This window comes from Suillus paluster (assembly GCF_016628075.1).
Source record: "Suillus paluster strain FC165 chromosome Unknown EDB91scaffold_85, whole genome shotgun sequence".
NCBI lineage: Eukaryota > Fungi > Basidiomycota > Agaricomycetes > Boletales > Suillaceae > Suillus > Suillus paluster.
Genome location: NW_024537645.1, coordinates 53,765 through 69,107, shown reverse-complemented (window position 1 = coordinate 69,107; position 15,343 = coordinate 53,765). Strand labels below are relative to the sequence as shown.

Below are 15,343 nucleotides of genomic sequence, written 5' to 3'. Positions count from 1 at the left end.
TCATCACAGCAGACGACGACGAGCAGTACTCGTTCTCATTCTAACTCGACTTTGATTCTCGCTCACGTTTGCCAGTGTACTTGTATACCCACATCAGTCCCCAAGTCTTATACATTTAGCAAGCTCATACAACGGATTCATTTAGCATCTAACCATGGACTCCCCAGTACCAGAAACAAATGATGTCTTCTCCCTCTCTGACCACCTCCTCGCAGAACGTCTTCATTTCGTTAAAGAGGTGCGTCCCTTGTCCCCTCTTCCGAACAAGTCATGACCCTGACACTGACATCCACAGATCGGCTTCGGAAACTGGGGCAGCGTTTGGCTGTGCCGTCCTAAATCCAGTTCCTCGTCTGAATTGCACAAGGACGTTGAAGTAGCTGTTAAGCTCGTCCACCGCTCCAAGACCAGCACAACCGCTGCGCGTGTGCGTTCGCTGTAAGTCCGCCTGCCTCGTGGTGTGTAATATGACTCAGACATGTTCATTCGCGTGTAGATGGAACGAGATGAAGATTGTGCGCTCGTTCAAGGCCGATCCGCATCCCTCTATCATCCCCTTCCATTCATTCATCATCACCCCATCATACGCCCTTATCACGATGTATGTCCTACTTTACACCGTTTGTGTCTCGCATTTGACGAAATCACATTCCTTGCAGGGCATATCTGCCGGCCCTCGTCCCTGTCGAAGTCTCCGAACCCCGCGCAAAAGAATGGTTTCGCTCACTCTTGAGTGGGGTCAACTTCTTGCACGAGCGTGGAGTCGTCCATAACGACATCAAGTACGTTATCCGTCCTGTCCTTATTGTGAACTGTGCTGATGTGCCACACCAGACCCGCTAACATCCTGCTCTCCCACAAGAACGTACCCGTACTCGTCGATTTTGGGTTCGCGGAGAAGTACGATCTTGCTTCCCCTAAAGCATTTCATAGTAATTTGACATACGGCACTCCTGAGGTTCGTGTTCCGCATCCGCTCTACTAACATGTCATTTAACCTTTTCACGACATACAGTACCTCTCCCCCGAACGCGCTCGTGGCCTTCCCCATGACACCCGCAAGTCTGACATCTGGTCACTTGGTGTCACTTTTTTCGAGATATTGATTGGTCGCACACCCTTTGAATACGAAGAGGGCGAGCAGTTTGCGAGCAAAGCAGATTTGGAGAAGTACTGGGGTAGGACGGTGAGTATTTTTCTCAGCGATTTTTTTCAAGTGCAAACTGATGATGTCCGTGACATAGATGCGCGGCAAATGGGTTGGCGAATACACCATTCCCAGGCCCGCGGAGAAACTTCTCAAGCGCATGATCGTTCCCAACGCAGATTTGAGGTGTACGGCGAAAGATGCGATGTGTGATTCTTATTGGCATGCTGCAGGTCCAACTGTAATTCCAGATGCACACAGTTAGTCACATCTCACCCTCATCACATTGCGCATAACTCATATCCATCACAGAGACATCCGCATCTGCTGCAAGTTCCCTCCGCAAACCAAATGCACGCGCACACACTTTCGTCCTCGTTTACCTCTCCACCAGCGAAGGATACCTCCACTCCTAAAGACCCTCATGTACCCAAAGACGCGTCTGTCTCCCGACTACTGGACATTTCCCTCCCCTGGACCTCCAACTCTCGCTCTACATCCCGCTCCTCAGCATCTCGCTCCGTCTCCCGCACCCCTGAAAAGGAGAGGGAAGACGTCCTCGTTGGTGAGAGGCGCTACGTACGATCGAAATCGAAATCGCAGCCTAAGCTCCGCGCACCTTACCCTCATGCGGATGGATACCGCCATGGAAGGAAGTTGTCGACTGTACAAGGTTCACCTGTTGTCAGGGGTGCAAAGAAACTCGAACCTGCTCCTCTCAGCCCCGATACGACATACATGAGTGGTGATACGAGCAGCAGCCCTGGGTTGTTCTCGCTCAATTCTCTCTCGCCGGTTCGGAGACCTCTAGGGATCGAGAATCCCTTCGAACCTCGCGCTCAGGGACACGGAAGGCGCGAGAAAGAAGGGCGCAAGGGCAGGAAGGGAGAATACTCCGCGCAAAGAAAACTCGCCACTCGCAGACAGCAAAGAAAACACCCCCAACAGCAAACAGAACAACACGCCAAAGATGAGCAGGCGTAAACCCCGCTCGCGTTCTCGTGCGGGTGTATTAGCAGACTTGACGGGCTTTGCCAAGAACATGGATTTGGGCGCGCATGGGCTGCCAAAGGCGAGGGGGAAGGGCACTTTGAGGAGCGTTTCGGACTTGCGGAATGTTTCGAGGACGGATATTAGGAGCGCGTCAAGACCGGATCTTCGGAATCTTTCGAAGACGGACGTCAGAAGCGTTTCGCGGATTGACCTCAATCTCGGGGAGAATACAGTCTAGGGGGAGTTTGAACGAGCACCGCACCCCCAATGCGTCCACTGCAGACCTCCCGAATGCATCGACAGCCGTGAATGTCAGCGGTGTGGCCAATACTACGGCCTCGACTATAGGCAAAGGTAGCGTGCGTGACCGTATGCGCGAGTGGGAGCGTGAACGCGAGCGGTTGAGGGAGATGGAGAGGCTGACGGAGATGCAGCGCGAGGCTGAGTCTATCATGACATCGGCGAATGATGATGATGAGACAGAGTTGAGCGATGACGAAGTGGAGTCTGTCATTGGAAGGGAGGAGGTACAGGAGGTGCATGAGGAGCATCCTCGTCCCGTTTCAAGCGGCCAGAAGAGTCCCGTGGAAGTACACGTCAAGCATGAAGTGACAGTCGAGGCGAAGAAAGAAGAGACAGATACGGACGGAGAGACTGATCCGAACGTCACAAGCTATCGCGCGGATTTGAGCGCGGAGCATATCGAGATTGCGAAGATGGGAGTGAGGGCGAGTGCGCAGTTGTTGACGATGGGGAGTGGGAGTATTTCGGCCCTTGTGGTTGATAGGACTAATTCGGCGTCGACGGCGCCTGGTGGGTATTTCTTTTTGTGGGTTTGTTTGGGATGTGCTGATGATGGTGTGCAGCGGAGTGTAATCTCCCGAGTGAGGTGCCCCGGACGAGCGAGTCTGGTTTCGTGGGGCTCAAGCATAGCGTGAAAGCTTCTATTGGTTTGTCCCCCATTCTCTCATTATTACTCGTTTGCCCGATTCTGAACTTTGATGATGCAGACAAAGGTGTTCGGATGTACAAATCCTCGACGCTTGGCCAGATCACAAATGGTCGTACGACGCCTGTATGGTGTGCCTCCCCGGAGCCCATCGAGTTCGAGCAGCGCCGCTCGGGTGAAGCTGGGAGGTTCAGCTACGAGGAAATTCGTCCCGAGGATTCTGCTGAGAAGGAACGAGAGACAGCTACTGACCGGATGAATCTCTGGATTCAGAACGTGGAGAGTGGGTGTTTCAACCCTGACTTAAAGGGTTGAAAAACTCATGCAAATAAATTTTAGGAGTCGTCGAGGAAAGCCGCCAGAACTTTGCATTTGCATCCACCAGCATCACTCCACCCCCCGCGCTTCCTCTCGCACCACCCATCTCACGCTCTAATTCGCAGGTGCGCGGTGGCGTCAACACATCGCGTTCGTCTTCGCGTCTCCCGCGGCGCGTGCTTGCTGCGAGTGAGATTTTCTGTAATGATCCCAATGTGCCACTCTCCCCTGGACGGTCGGCTCTTGCAGATCAGAGTAACTCGTTTTCGGGGTATATGTCTCTTAATGACTCTGGGTTCCCGCAGCGTGTTGTTGTGCCTACCATCAACATACTTACTCAGACCCCCCGCCGCCCGCGTCGCGCTACAATCTCGACGCGCTCGCCGAAGGCCGCTGACGAGAATGACATGGATACCTTGGCCTCGCCGTCGAAGAGAAGGGAAAAGTCGCGGTCTCATGGAAATTTGGACAGGCATATTAGGCCTTTGGATAAATTGGAGTTTGATCTTACCAGAGGTGGGCTCTTTGCTTGTGTTACGGGTGTGGTCGCTTATTGTTTCAAGCAGAAGCAGTAGCAACGCCTACACCCCGGTTGTCCGCCATCCTGGACCGCAATCTCTTCATCGCGCCTCCTATCTTGCGACAGTCGAGTGATATGGACGGGACTGGGATGCAAACTCCTAACCCGATCAGACGGCGGTCGATTCTGTTCGATGATGGCGATCTTACCGCGTCTCCTTTCCATGTCGAGCCTTACCCACCGCGCAAGTCTGGGGAGCAGATAGTCATCAATTCGCCAGACCGCCGTCGTGTAGAGGGTGTATACGACCGCTTCCTGATGTCTACCACAGGTGTCAAGCGTGTCGGAAAGGGATACCAATCCGACAACCTCAAACCTGCTCACAACACCTCCACTTTGGAGTATAAGCCGACAAACAGCCACCCGCGCAACTTCAAGGTGTTTAACTCGGCTCGGCGGGCGATGCCTCAGCCAGTGTCTAGTGATGACGTGTGGCGCAATCCCTCTGTAGATGAGCTGGGTTTCGTGTCCTGCAGTGCAGGCGCGTCACGCTCGTCAAAAGAGGAGAGCAGGAACACTGCTACTGCTACGCTCGTTCGTCGCGCGATCAAGGCGATAGTGCCTGGAAGGACGGTCTCGAGAGGAATGTCCCGCACTATTGTTGCTTGATTCTGATAAGCAAATTCATTATTCTTTTGATTTTTTTTTTCCACTTCCACTTCCACTTGCTCATTGCTCATTCATCATTTACACTCGCATCACTTACTTGGTTTTGGTTATAATATTTCGGTGCACATGGTTGCTGTTTTCTCTGTCGCTATGATTGGTCGTATTCCCGTCCCCTCCTTTGGAGCATACATACCCTGCTCGTCATCAAGTTTCATCATTCACTTGCTATTATCTATTGCTATTGTCATCCCAACATTTGTCCTTCACATTATCAACACCTTCATCCCCCTCACGCTCACGCTACTTGCACGATATCACGCATTTCATCATGTCTTGGTTATTGCCTTTTATGCTGTCACTTCACGTCTCACGTCTCGCAACGCTGTCGCCGTATTTTTTCCATGACGCTTCGAAGTGTTGCCCTCATGAGTGTGAATGAATAAATGTTATCTGATTCTATACATAGGTGACCACCCGGCCTGATGCTGAGGTATTGCGTACATGGTACATTGTACATTGTCCAAGTCCATTTCATGACCACCACTTTTCGATAGGTGGTCACATTCGTTTGCTTCACTCCACGACTCGTCAACTTCCTGTAAGACTTCTTAGAGGACTGTTATTGGCCTCCTGTCCCGGTCTGCCACAACATGTATAGACGTAAGTGGCGTACACCCGCGATTGTCGCACGGGATGTCCCAGTACTTGGAAAAGCGGAATAGCCCGCAAGACGGCCTTTCTTGATATCCCACCTGGAATGAACACGCGGACCAAGATAAACGGTTCGTCGGTCCTGGAAAAATGTTGGCGCATGCGTTTCCAATTATCATTCGCGTAGTGCTCGCATCGACATAAGAGCTTTGAATGGGCTCGGGTTGATACCTCTGGAGTCGAAGGTGATGTTTGGTTCTCCATGGGTGAGGTCTATTTCTATGATGTTGATTTTGAGCCCATGGTTAGCGATGCGAGCTCTGTGTTTCTTCAGCTCGTCTTCAATGACGCAGTCAAGGAATTTGAGGTCGCGATGTGATATGCCGTACATTCTTCCGACTGTAGAAAGATGCTAAGCTAATGCGGACATTGAACGAGCACAGCAGGACGCTCACGAGACCAACCAGAACGTTCTTGAATTCTGGTGCAGTATGCCTTGTGCTTTCCTCGCCTCCAGTCATACCGCTGACACGATTTACTGCAGTAATACGTGTGGAGACATCCTCCACACCGCTTGAGCCTACCGGTCGTGACTGTTTTTCGACACTGATCATATGTACGTCAACGTATCATCAAAAATATGAATGATCCGACACACGTTATCGTTATGGCATGTCTGTACGTGAACTTGGTCAGGACCATCGTACTTGAGTAATCTTCGCCGTTCGGTCGTTTCGAGCAGGCATTTCCAGCCTGCGTATAATTTCCCACTTTTATCCAGCCTCTTGTCTAATCCAAGATCCTTCACTTCATTCACTGCTCTTGCTATGGGCAGTAGCATGGAACGATAGACGGTGTACGCGGGGACGATGGAGTGAAGTATGTCGGAAAGTGCATCCCGAGCCTTGTCGTTGTCCATGAACGGTATGTACCGTTCGGATCTGACCAATCCCTTGATAATACCTGACCGAATAGCTTCCGACATCCATGGAATACCGTCCATTTCTTGCATACGGATCCGGAGAAACAGCGATGCATTGGAGATACACCTTGCCGCATAGGTGACGTTTGCTGGATCGAAAGACCGTCCGACGATGAGGTGGATAACCTCCGTGATTGTTATTATTGCTCCGTTGCTTAGCAGTGACTCACGCATGTCATCGCGGAACGAAAGTGCTGTAACGATATGTACGTCCCATGCTATACACTCTGGATCCAGGTGACGTTGTGACATTTCTTGTGACAAATGCGCCAGCGCAGTTCTCGAGACGAGGCTTGGCTCTCCCCCAAAAGGGCGCAAAGCCTGATCCCAGTCGATCGGTGTATTCGTCTCGTGCGAGATTAGGAAGCAGGAGTTGAGGACAACAGATTCACGATATGCATTGAATTGCCCCGTGTGAGATGAGAAACGAGCATCCGACGTTTCAAGGTTCCAAAGGGCAAATATCAAGGGCATTATCTTGGTATCGGCGACGACCTTTCTCGACCAACCGCTTAACATCCTATCGCGGGTCAACGCCAACAAGGTCACAACGGCGGTCTTGCAGTCCCGGCGAGTGTTGATGGGGAGTGACTCCTCCTGGATGCATGAGGTATAAATATATATGATCCAGCGGCGAATGTCGCTCCAGTGACTCAGTAGGTCTGCGATGAGGCCACTCGACATCTTATCGTCCGAGATCCAGATGAAAAATGTAGAACCGATAAAAGTGAGGGAAGCGCATGGAGCTTCTATATTATCGACTGACGCATTCTCGCCGTATGGAATATGCCTGGCATCGAGCAAGAGGTACGCCACTTGAATCATGCGTTCATATTGACTCGGGAGGCAAGCCTGATCTGACGCAAGGGTTGCTAGTTGCCCGATTGCTTGAACGGATCGTTGCGCCGCATTTGCGATGAGGTTCTTATATGACGGACGTAAGATATTAATTGATCGACTGTTGTGTAGTAGCTCACCTCGAAATTGACCTCCTTGAAGCGCGTGGCGAAAGGCATGCCAGCTGGCATGTTCGATATCTCCACTGCTTAGCAGCTCAAGTTGGTAGTAATACATCAAGTCGCGGAGTTCAATACGTAAGCATGAACAAACCCGTGTGTCACATGCACCACGTGATAGACGCGGAGCCGTGACAACCAATTAAGCGTGACTCGCGGAGGAGTGAGCCGCTTGACTCTTGTCCACCAACTAAGTATTTTTTCACTATGGCGCTAGACTATCAGTCTATCTCAGGAGATAGCAGCGAAGAAGACTTTGAGTGGGAGGAGGTCGATGTTCCTCAGCAAATTCATGAAACCTACCCAGAGTTGGAACTCCAGTTAGAAGGACCGGCACCACGCGCAAACATTGAAATCACCTTACACTCTGGGACGAAGAAGGATGATTCCAAGTTACTTCGTATTCTTTACATGGCTTCCCGTAGGAGCTGACACACAACCATCCAGGAAGGCAGCGGCAGCAGCAGCACGAGCTGAGCGCATCTTAAGGACCAGGAACCCACAAGGTTCACACTGTCTGCCTCCTTGCAAATGCTAGAGTGCGGAATAAGTGGCTGAACGATGAGCTTCTTCACGTGTGTGACTTGTTCTCTGTATTGTCCACTTAATCGACCGTCAATACTTTTCAGGCTCGACTCCTCTCCTTAACACCACTTCATCTTCAGAATGGTTTTGCTCTAATACACAAGTCTCGTGTACCTGACCAGAATAAGCGAGGTCGGTTATTTGAAGCCGCAGTTACTCGCTTGGTAGAATGGTGGACGAGCACATTTTTCAGCGTTCTTCCTACAGGACACATCAAAAACAGGACTTTCGACCAGAACAAGCGTGACCTTGCCCTGCGTGGGAATGCAATCTTCGACGACAAGGAAAGCGACGACGTGGAGCGTATTCGGAGTCCAAATAGTCTTATGAAACACGCCTTGATGCAAAGTGGTTCTCGCGATACAAGCGCACAATTATTCACGGCGTTGTGTCGAGCACTGGAAATCCCTGCTCGATTGGTTGTCAGTCTTCAGAGCATTCCATGGCAGTCTGGTGTCGGAAAATCCAGATTCAAAACCTCGGTCAAAGATCGCCCCCCACCTGGACAGAAGGGGAAGCAGAGAGCCAGAGACTCTGATGTTTTATCTCAGGACAGCGATTTTGAAGGCGCGAAAACAACTGACCCCCAGCCGCAAGCGGAAATGGAAGCCAATCTAGGCGACCCATCCTCCGGGGGGACTCCGGCTCGAAGTCAAATGAAAGGAAAAGGGAAGGCGCGGCCGGTCATCAGGCTCAGGAAGACCAGGAACTTTTCTGAAAGTCGGGGAAGCACACACCTTGGACCCAAAGGTATGTTAGATATTTCAGTAGACACATCAAAAGTCATCTTGTACTTGGATAGCTGCCCCCGACCCTACAACCACGCCTCCTGTGTTCTGGACAGAAGTCTTTTCACGTGCAGACGGCCGGTGGCTACCTATCGATCCCATTCGTGGCTTCGTCAACAAGCGTCAGGTATTTGACCCTTCCGCTGAGAACGCATTCAGGAATGTGGTACCGCAAGAAAATCGCATGATTTACGTAGTGGCCCTAGAAGAGGATGGTTTCGGCCGGGACGTGACAGCACGGTATGCCAAAGACTACACTGCTAAAGTGGCGAAGGTGCAAGGAGTTGGGATAGGCAGGCGGAAAGAGTGGTGGGATGGTATCGTGCGGCTAGTCACTAGACCCTATCGATTGGTGTGTCATGTCTTCTGTGCTTGTAAACGCAGTCTCACGGATCTTGTAGCAACGTGATGACACCGAGGACACAGAACTGTATAACCATCAACTTACCGAGGGCATGCCCACCACTCTTGCCGGATTTAAGGGCCATCCTTTGTATAAGCGTAATGTTACCTACTTCTCTGTGCATTATCCTAATTTCAAAGTCTAGATATGTACTCTCACGGCATCTGAAACGCGAAGAGGTTATTGATCCTCCTGTCGAATTGGGGAAGTTCCGGGGCGAACCTGTGTATCCACGATCGTCGGTAATATCTCTGAAGACCGCGGAAAATTGGATGCGCCAAGGGCGCGTGGTTCGGGAAGGCAACCAGCCCATGAAGATGGTCAAGCAACGTGCTGTCACTATTGGTCGCAAGCGGGAAATGGAAGTTGCACTTGAGAAAGCAAGAACAGATGCCCACGGTGGAGATGGCCAGGAGGACATGCAAGGCCTATACGCAAGGTCTCAGACGGAGCTCTACCAGCCCAAGCCAGTCGTTGACGTATGTTTAGTATTGGTGACTTCTAACAGATGGTTGATATGCGTGTTCACAGGGAAAAGTCCCTAAGAACGATTTTGGGAACATTGATCTGTATGTTCCGTCAATGCTCCCTGAGGGCAGCGTTCATATTCCGTGTACGTGATTAAATCGGCGATTGCTGCTGCGCGGAGCTTGATTGTGATCATTTTCAGTTAAAGGCGTTGCCAAAGTGGCCAAGCGCCTTGGCTTTGACTATGCAGAAGCAGTGGTGAGTCATAAACTTGCATCCGTTCCATTCGCGCTGACAAGCCCTCCAGACTGGTTTTGAATTCAGGAAGCGGAGAGCTATCCCAATAATTGAGGGAATTGTTGTGGCCGAGGAGAACGAAACTATCATAGTGGAGGTGAACTTGCCACATCACGGATCCTTTGCTGTGTTCACTGAACTCAACCTTGTCTACAGGCTTATCTGGAAGCTGAAAATGATGCAGAGGAGAAAGCTCGTGTCAAACGTTTGGATCAAGTTCACAAGCGCTGGATACGTCTCGTGCAAGGGCTTCGGATACGAGATCGCCTTCGCAAGCAATACGCATCCGATCAGGGTGACGCAACGGCGCAGCATTGGTTGGATACACAGAATGCTGAGGCACATGAAGGCGAGGAAGTATGTTTCATTTCTATACATACCTATGACCTGGACGTGTCCCTGATCTTTCCCCCAGCAACCAGGAGGGTACCTCACTACCGCGGACGATGTTGTAAGGCCATTTCATCTCCCAAAAAATCAGCACGCCGTTTTGCCTTCGTCCTTACTCTCTTCGACCACCGGTGGCGATTGCGCCGAAATCGATGAGGCTGTACCCGAGCATAGTGGTGCTGCCGTGTCTTATACACATCCCCGCGATTCGCCGCTTCATTTCGCGGAAGATGTGGAGATGGGAGAGGCATCTACTGAAGTGCCTTCTCGGCGGAGTAACGCAGTGCCAAAATCCATGCGCGAGCTGGCTGAAGACGACCTGAGGAGACAGGCCTCGGAGATCGTCGCTCCTGATGAGCCTGAACGTCGGTCGAGTACTACTCCCGCTGAGAGGACAGTGAGAGGCGGGCGAACGAAGGCACTAATGAAGAGCGGTACTAATACCCCTTCTACTCGCAACTCGTCTGTAAAGCGGAAAAATGGAAAGAAGCGGATCAGAGAAGACACCGACAGCGCATCAGAGGACGATCATAGATTCGACAGTGTAGCTTCTACACGTGACGGGAATTCTAGCAAGGGAACCCCAAATCTGACACCCGGCAGAGTCCTGCGGCCTCGCCCGCAGAAGAACGCTGCTAAATTGCGTGAGGAAGCCGAGTTGGAGCGAGCGTTTAGAAGAGCGATAGCAGAGTAGATCTATTAGAGGGGCTTCTCTGTACTTTATAGCTTTATGATTTATGTCATCGATCTATTAGCAGAATGATTCTCCAATTTTACTCGATTTTTATTCTCCACTCGTGTTAATTGAAGGAGCTGTGGGAACGAGTCGGGCAAAAGTTAAATACGATGTGTGGCCCCGAACGTCGGGGGACGCCTTTGAAACAGACATTTTGGTTGGTGCAGGTTGGTTGGCAGGTTGGGCAGGGTCCACCACCGCATCTGGGATATCGCGGACGTCAACATCCTCCTCTTCCGCTGATTCTTGAGTTCTGAGCCTTTTCCCTCCCGCGTTGTCAGCGTCTGTTTCCGGGAAATCGTCCCGCTTTCTTTTACTCGACCTTGCGATCTGGTGTTGACGTTTGTCTTCACGTTTTTGTTCTGATTTCTTGAGTTTCTCGATCGCGTGGTTTAAATGCTGTAGCGATATTTGGTGAACTTCGTGAGGCCTCAGTAATGTCTCAAACATCGTGATATCTAACGGGGGTACATGGATGAGACTTGCGTATAGCTTTAAATTTTAGAAGAAATATACCTGTGAAACCCGAATCATTTAAGGCGCTTACTGTTCGAAGGACTTGTTCCATGCATGGACTGAAACAGCATATACGAGTAGGGATGTTTTTCTTTTTCATTTCCGAGTGAATTGGACATGTTGATTAGTAACAAACGGTGGGCGTACCTTCAGTGCCTTCTTGGCGTGCTCGATAGCGTCCCACGGAGCCGGAAGGTCGAGGAATACTGTAGAAAATAGATAATCGACTCAGGTAATCAATCTGTATGATAAGGAAGAGACGTGCCTGCATCAACTGTGTCTTCGACTGTGAAGCCGTCCTTGCACACGTTGCGATGTGTGAGGGTCACAATGTCTGTCATTCCGTGGAGCGAAAATTCCTCCCTAGAATATTATTAAAATTCTTTCCTATGACTTAAAGTAGAAGGCTACATACTTCGCCTTGTTTGCACGGGCTTCGTGAAACTCGTATGACCAAAGATGTCCAACCGACCCTATCGTCCTTGCGACGGAGTGAGAGAACGATCCCGATCCTGTACCTGCGTAATGTACGTAGTGAAATGAGTGTCCACCCCACGGAGGTCAATTTTCCGATTGGCACAGGCATTTAAGGAAAAGGTAATAAAAGAGAGATGAACATAAAAACGAGATAGGAAGAACGAGTTTCAATCTGAGACACGTTGTAAATCTCCTCATCAATCGAGAGAGGCTGCATCAACGCGGCGTAGTGCACAAGGAATGGAACGATGATCCACGTGTCTTTTTTCGCTGTGACCCAACTAAAGGAGTGGTGCAGCATCGTGGAGGCAGCCAAGTAGAAGAGCAGCGTTGTCCGCTATAAGTCCAATGTTTGATGCTTACCGGCTTCGATTACACGACTTCCGCGTTTGATGTCAAGCCATGAGGTGATAAACGCGATATCGGCAAGATACAAGATCTGAGTACGATGGGGAAGAGCCATCGTCCAAAGCTCTGGGGTAGGTCGGAGTACATGGATGAATCCTTTGCCATTGCGAGATCCGACTTTGGACCCGTATGGAATTCCAACCAAGTCGGCATGCCGGTAATATCCAAACCTGGAGTTGAAGTCTTTCCCTGGAGTTATGAGCAAAGGCTGAATAAGTTCTCGAGTCTGACATGAATCAATCAAAGGCATGTGAGCTACCCCAAAACCAGGAAGGGTGAAAAACGTGCCTGCCATATGATAACGAGGTCGCCTTCAGCGACGTCTCGAGCAGTCGACCACATTCTATATTTTCGGCTAAAGATGAACAGACCAATGACAAGGTGAGTATACAACGTTTGAGCCGGGTCGAGATTGAGTGAGCTGTCGCCTGTGTGAGATCTGGTGAACCCACGATCATGAAATTAAATGCTCAAGGCACAAACTTGACAGCAAGGGGAGGGCACTAGACTTGGATTGGGCTTCTAGTGCTGGGCGACTCCGATTTCCCACTTGAACCTCCCCGCGTTGTTCAGGCGTTGCACGGTTTGAATCGACCTGGTGGCGGATGAACGAGGATATTTGCCTTATGTTGCTCAGATCTATCGCATATTTCATTACGGAAGCGTATCCTTTCTGGAATCAATAGTAATACCCAAGTAATACTACGCTACATAATTATAATGACTCTCAACCTAATCTTTTCAATCTCCAAAAAATAATACCATGACTCTGGTAATTCTGTTCAAGCGTCTTCGGGTCTACAACCCTAAGTCTCCCTGTATTTGACGAAGAGATAAATACCACTGACCCCCGACCTCGGCAGCCTCACTTCTCTCCGTCAGTTCCGACGGTATTTTCTGGTGTAAGCGTCAGTGTATTTACCCACTCAATTCGCGCCTTCTTCCTACTTCGCGAACTACACCAGCCCCCTTGAAATTTTTTTAGGTATCCATTAAACCGTGACTACCTATGGAATCGGAGACACCACGCGTTTCATTCAGTACGTGCTTCTTTACCTCAGACTATACGACACCAGCTCAACGATGTTCGAAGTCGCTATCGTAGACTTCTCTGAGGATGTAAGTTTCATAATTACCTGCTTGTGTCGGCGCCCCCGAGCAAAGTCCTTTTATCTAGGCTCGCTGGTTGTTCCTCACTGAATCGGTATCCGACCTCCTAGGTGCGACGATTTCCATTTAATTCCCCTCTGACGTTAACACTGTTGTAGGCTTTGAACCCCGCGAGCTTATAGGCCGCCCTGGTTTTGAGCTTGTACATCCCGACGAGTTCTCTCAGGTAAAGCAGATGCACTAGTACGTTGACGGATATATTTTACTTCCCGATGAATTATTAAATTTTGCATCGATCAGTGACACCATCTGCGAAGACAAAGCCGCTGCCCTCGCATACCTCCGATTAAAGCATAAAGATCCCTTCAAAGGATATATTCTTTGCGCGTTTGTAAGTAGTAGTCTCGATCTGACGAGTTTAATTTATGATTTCGGTTCAGTCTCGGACCGTTGTGCACAACGTTGTGGTTGGCAGCATATCATTTGCCACACCAGGCGGAAAGGCGCTCCAAAATGCATCTACTGCGCAAGAAGTCGAGGTCATCACACCTTCTGCGAAGAACTTCGAGCTTAGGGTAAGCACCATGCTTTATTCATCCCTGCTTGTCTGAAAGTCGTCAGCGGTGGTGCGATTCATCACCGATGTCGTCAAGTCCTATATACGACCTCTCTTCAGCCGGCTGCCTAGCCCATTCATAGACACGGACACTAGTGATGCGTCATCCGACCGCAGCCGAGGCAAGAAACCAGCAATAATTAGTTTTAGTCCGCTGCCCTCCCAGTCCACAAGATCGGCACTCATCCTTGACCGCTTCTCGATTCATTGCACGGTCCTTTACTGTTCCAACGATCTTCTCCTCTCGACTACCAAGGTCTTGGGTCGGAGTTTCTTCGACTTTGTCACTAGTCGCACGGAAAATAGTGTGCGCAGCTGGATCGATGTTATCAAATCATGGGGCGTCAACGAGCGAGGGCAACCGAGCGACGGGGGATTTGGTTTTGGTAAATTTGTGCTATTACTTTCTGGCAGAGATTCACGGTATGCTCCGGATTCTTCTGGCCGTATCTTGTTCTCTTTTTAATATTCAATATTCAAGGGGTGAAAATGAACAAGATCCGCCGCTATCACGGCGCCGAGATGCAAGAATCAACTCCCGAATGCCGTCAAGCCCACGTTTCGCTTCTCATTCTCCTGGGACTTCCCGCCCACGACAGTCTTCGACACCTTCGACCACTTTTGATCAGGAAATTGCTGTTGACGCTATTTTCTCTGCGCATTCGGATGGAATATTACTGATACTTCGTGCAACTTCACAAGTATGATTTCACACGCCTATATCATGTATCCACTATCTCACCATTTTCTTTGTACACATAATCATCTGATTGTTGTCTCAGTATTATGCTCCCCCTGATAGTACGCTCTAGTTACCCATGCTGTGATTGTCGCCCTTCATGATGTATCATTTGAATAATTATAGTCACTGGCTCATAACCCATTCTCGCGGAGCCTTCGCTGTGCCTTTAAATGAATTCCTCAATGCCGCTTCCTTATCATTGTGGGTGCGCTCCTTGTGTACATTGTATAGCGTAACACAACACATGCTTGTAGCACCTTATATGTCTTTCCCAGCCTTCCTGCCGTTTATCTTCCGGTTGCAGCGCGCCTGGACGGCAACCCGCATAGCCTTCAATTTGGGCTAGTCCTGATGGTTCACGTGCGTGGAAGGGATTTTGGAAATCAGGCTCACAGGAATACTGGTTCCTGATGCAAAGTAGCATGGCCCTGGTCACTAAATATTGAGCAGGGACGGTACAGAATTGCTACGGGTCGACTGGGCTATCCCTGATGATAGGGATGCCAACCAGTATGGACTTCCTTCTTGATTAGTACTGAAGTTTTAGGCAAATCTCTTGGTG

The 15,343-nt window shown here is 50.0% G+C and overlaps 6 protein-coding genes across 6 annotated transcripts; 4 read left to right on the top strand and 2 right to left on the bottom strand.

Annotated features, from left to right (window-relative positions):
* Nucleotides 1–154: 154 nt before the first annotated feature.
* On the top strand, nucleotides 155–1,412 carry EDB91DRAFT_1060531 (kinase-like domain-containing protein; the record flags this gene model as incomplete). Its single annotated transcript, XM_041314352.1, has 7 exons — nucleotides 155–238; nucleotides 296–438; nucleotides 497–601; nucleotides 660–782; nucleotides 835–958; nucleotides 1,016–1,186; nucleotides 1,245–1,412. 7 exons carry the CDS (start codon nucleotides 155–157, stop codon nucleotides 1,410–1,412), a joined length of 918 nt encoding a protein of 305 aa, XP_041172225.1.
* Nucleotides 1,413–3,067: 1,655 nt separating this feature from the next.
* Nucleotides 3,068–5,024, top strand: EDB91DRAFT_1207824 (uncharacterized protein). Its single transcript, XM_041320726.1, has 3 exons — nucleotides 3,068–3,372; nucleotides 3,429–3,923; nucleotides 3,974–5,024. The coding sequence occupies exons 1-3, from the start codon at nucleotides 3,165–3,167 to the stop codon at nucleotides 4,594–4,596; spliced, it is 1,326 nt and encodes a 441-aa protein (XP_041172224.1). The 5' UTR covers nucleotides 3,068–3,164; the 3' UTR covers nucleotides 4,597–5,024.
* EDB91DRAFT_1161580 (uncharacterized protein) lies at nucleotides 5,025–7,305 on the bottom strand. Its single transcript, XM_041319843.1, has 5 exons — nucleotides 7,207–7,305; nucleotides 5,906–7,153; nucleotides 5,703–5,853; nucleotides 5,448–5,646; nucleotides 5,025–5,389 (listed from the first exon to the last, which is right to left on the bottom strand). The coding sequence occupies exons 1-5, from the start codon at nucleotides 7,255–7,257 to the stop codon at nucleotides 5,185–5,187; spliced, it is 1,854 nt and encodes a 617-aa protein (XP_041172223.1). The 5' UTR covers nucleotides 7,258–7,305; the 3' UTR covers nucleotides 5,025–5,184.
* Nucleotides 7,306–7,452: 147 nt separating this feature from the next.
* On the top strand, nucleotides 7,453–10,915 carry EDB91DRAFT_1313741 (Rad4-domain-containing protein; the record flags this gene model as incomplete). Its single annotated transcript, XM_041325138.1, has 11 exons — nucleotides 7,453–7,645; nucleotides 7,741–7,820; nucleotides 7,875–8,580; nucleotides 8,633–8,970; nucleotides 9,020–9,111; nucleotides 9,167–9,500; nucleotides 9,553–9,634; nucleotides 9,692–9,747; nucleotides 9,797–9,883; nucleotides 9,943–10,143; nucleotides 10,202–10,915. The coding sequence occupies 11 exons, from the start codon at nucleotides 7,453–7,455 to the stop codon at nucleotides 10,868–10,870; spliced, it is 2,838 nt and encodes a 945-aa protein (XP_041172222.1). The 3' UTR covers nucleotides 10,871–10,915.
* EDB91DRAFT_1161568 (tRNA methyltransferase complex subunit Cpd1) lies at nucleotides 10,859–13,035 on the bottom strand. The gene is made up of 8 exons (XM_041319842.1): nucleotides 12,766–13,035; nucleotides 12,602–12,668; nucleotides 12,269–12,539; nucleotides 11,844–11,946; nucleotides 11,694–11,791; nucleotides 11,576–11,634; nucleotides 11,429–11,519; nucleotides 10,859–11,370 (listed from the first exon to the last, which is right to left on the bottom strand). The coding sequence occupies exons 2-8, from the start codon at nucleotides 12,653–12,655 to the stop codon at nucleotides 10,961–10,963; spliced, it is 1,086 nt and encodes a 361-aa protein (XP_041172221.1). The 5' UTR covers nucleotides 12,656–12,668; nucleotides 12,766–13,035; the 3' UTR covers nucleotides 10,859–10,960.
* Nucleotides 13,036–13,396: 361 nt separating this feature from the next.
* On the top strand, nucleotides 13,397–14,746 carry EDB91DRAFT_1253430 (uncharacterized protein; the record flags this gene model as incomplete). The annotated part of the gene is made up of 7 exons (XM_041323649.1): nucleotides 13,397–13,432; nucleotides 13,491–13,533; nucleotides 13,582–13,666; nucleotides 13,724–13,814; nucleotides 13,864–13,998; nucleotides 14,038–14,462; nucleotides 14,521–14,746. The coding sequence occupies 7 exons, from the start codon at nucleotides 13,397–13,399 to the stop codon at nucleotides 14,744–14,746; spliced, it is 1,041 nt and encodes a 346-aa protein (XP_041172220.1).
* Nucleotides 14,747–15,343: the final 597 nt, after the last annotated feature.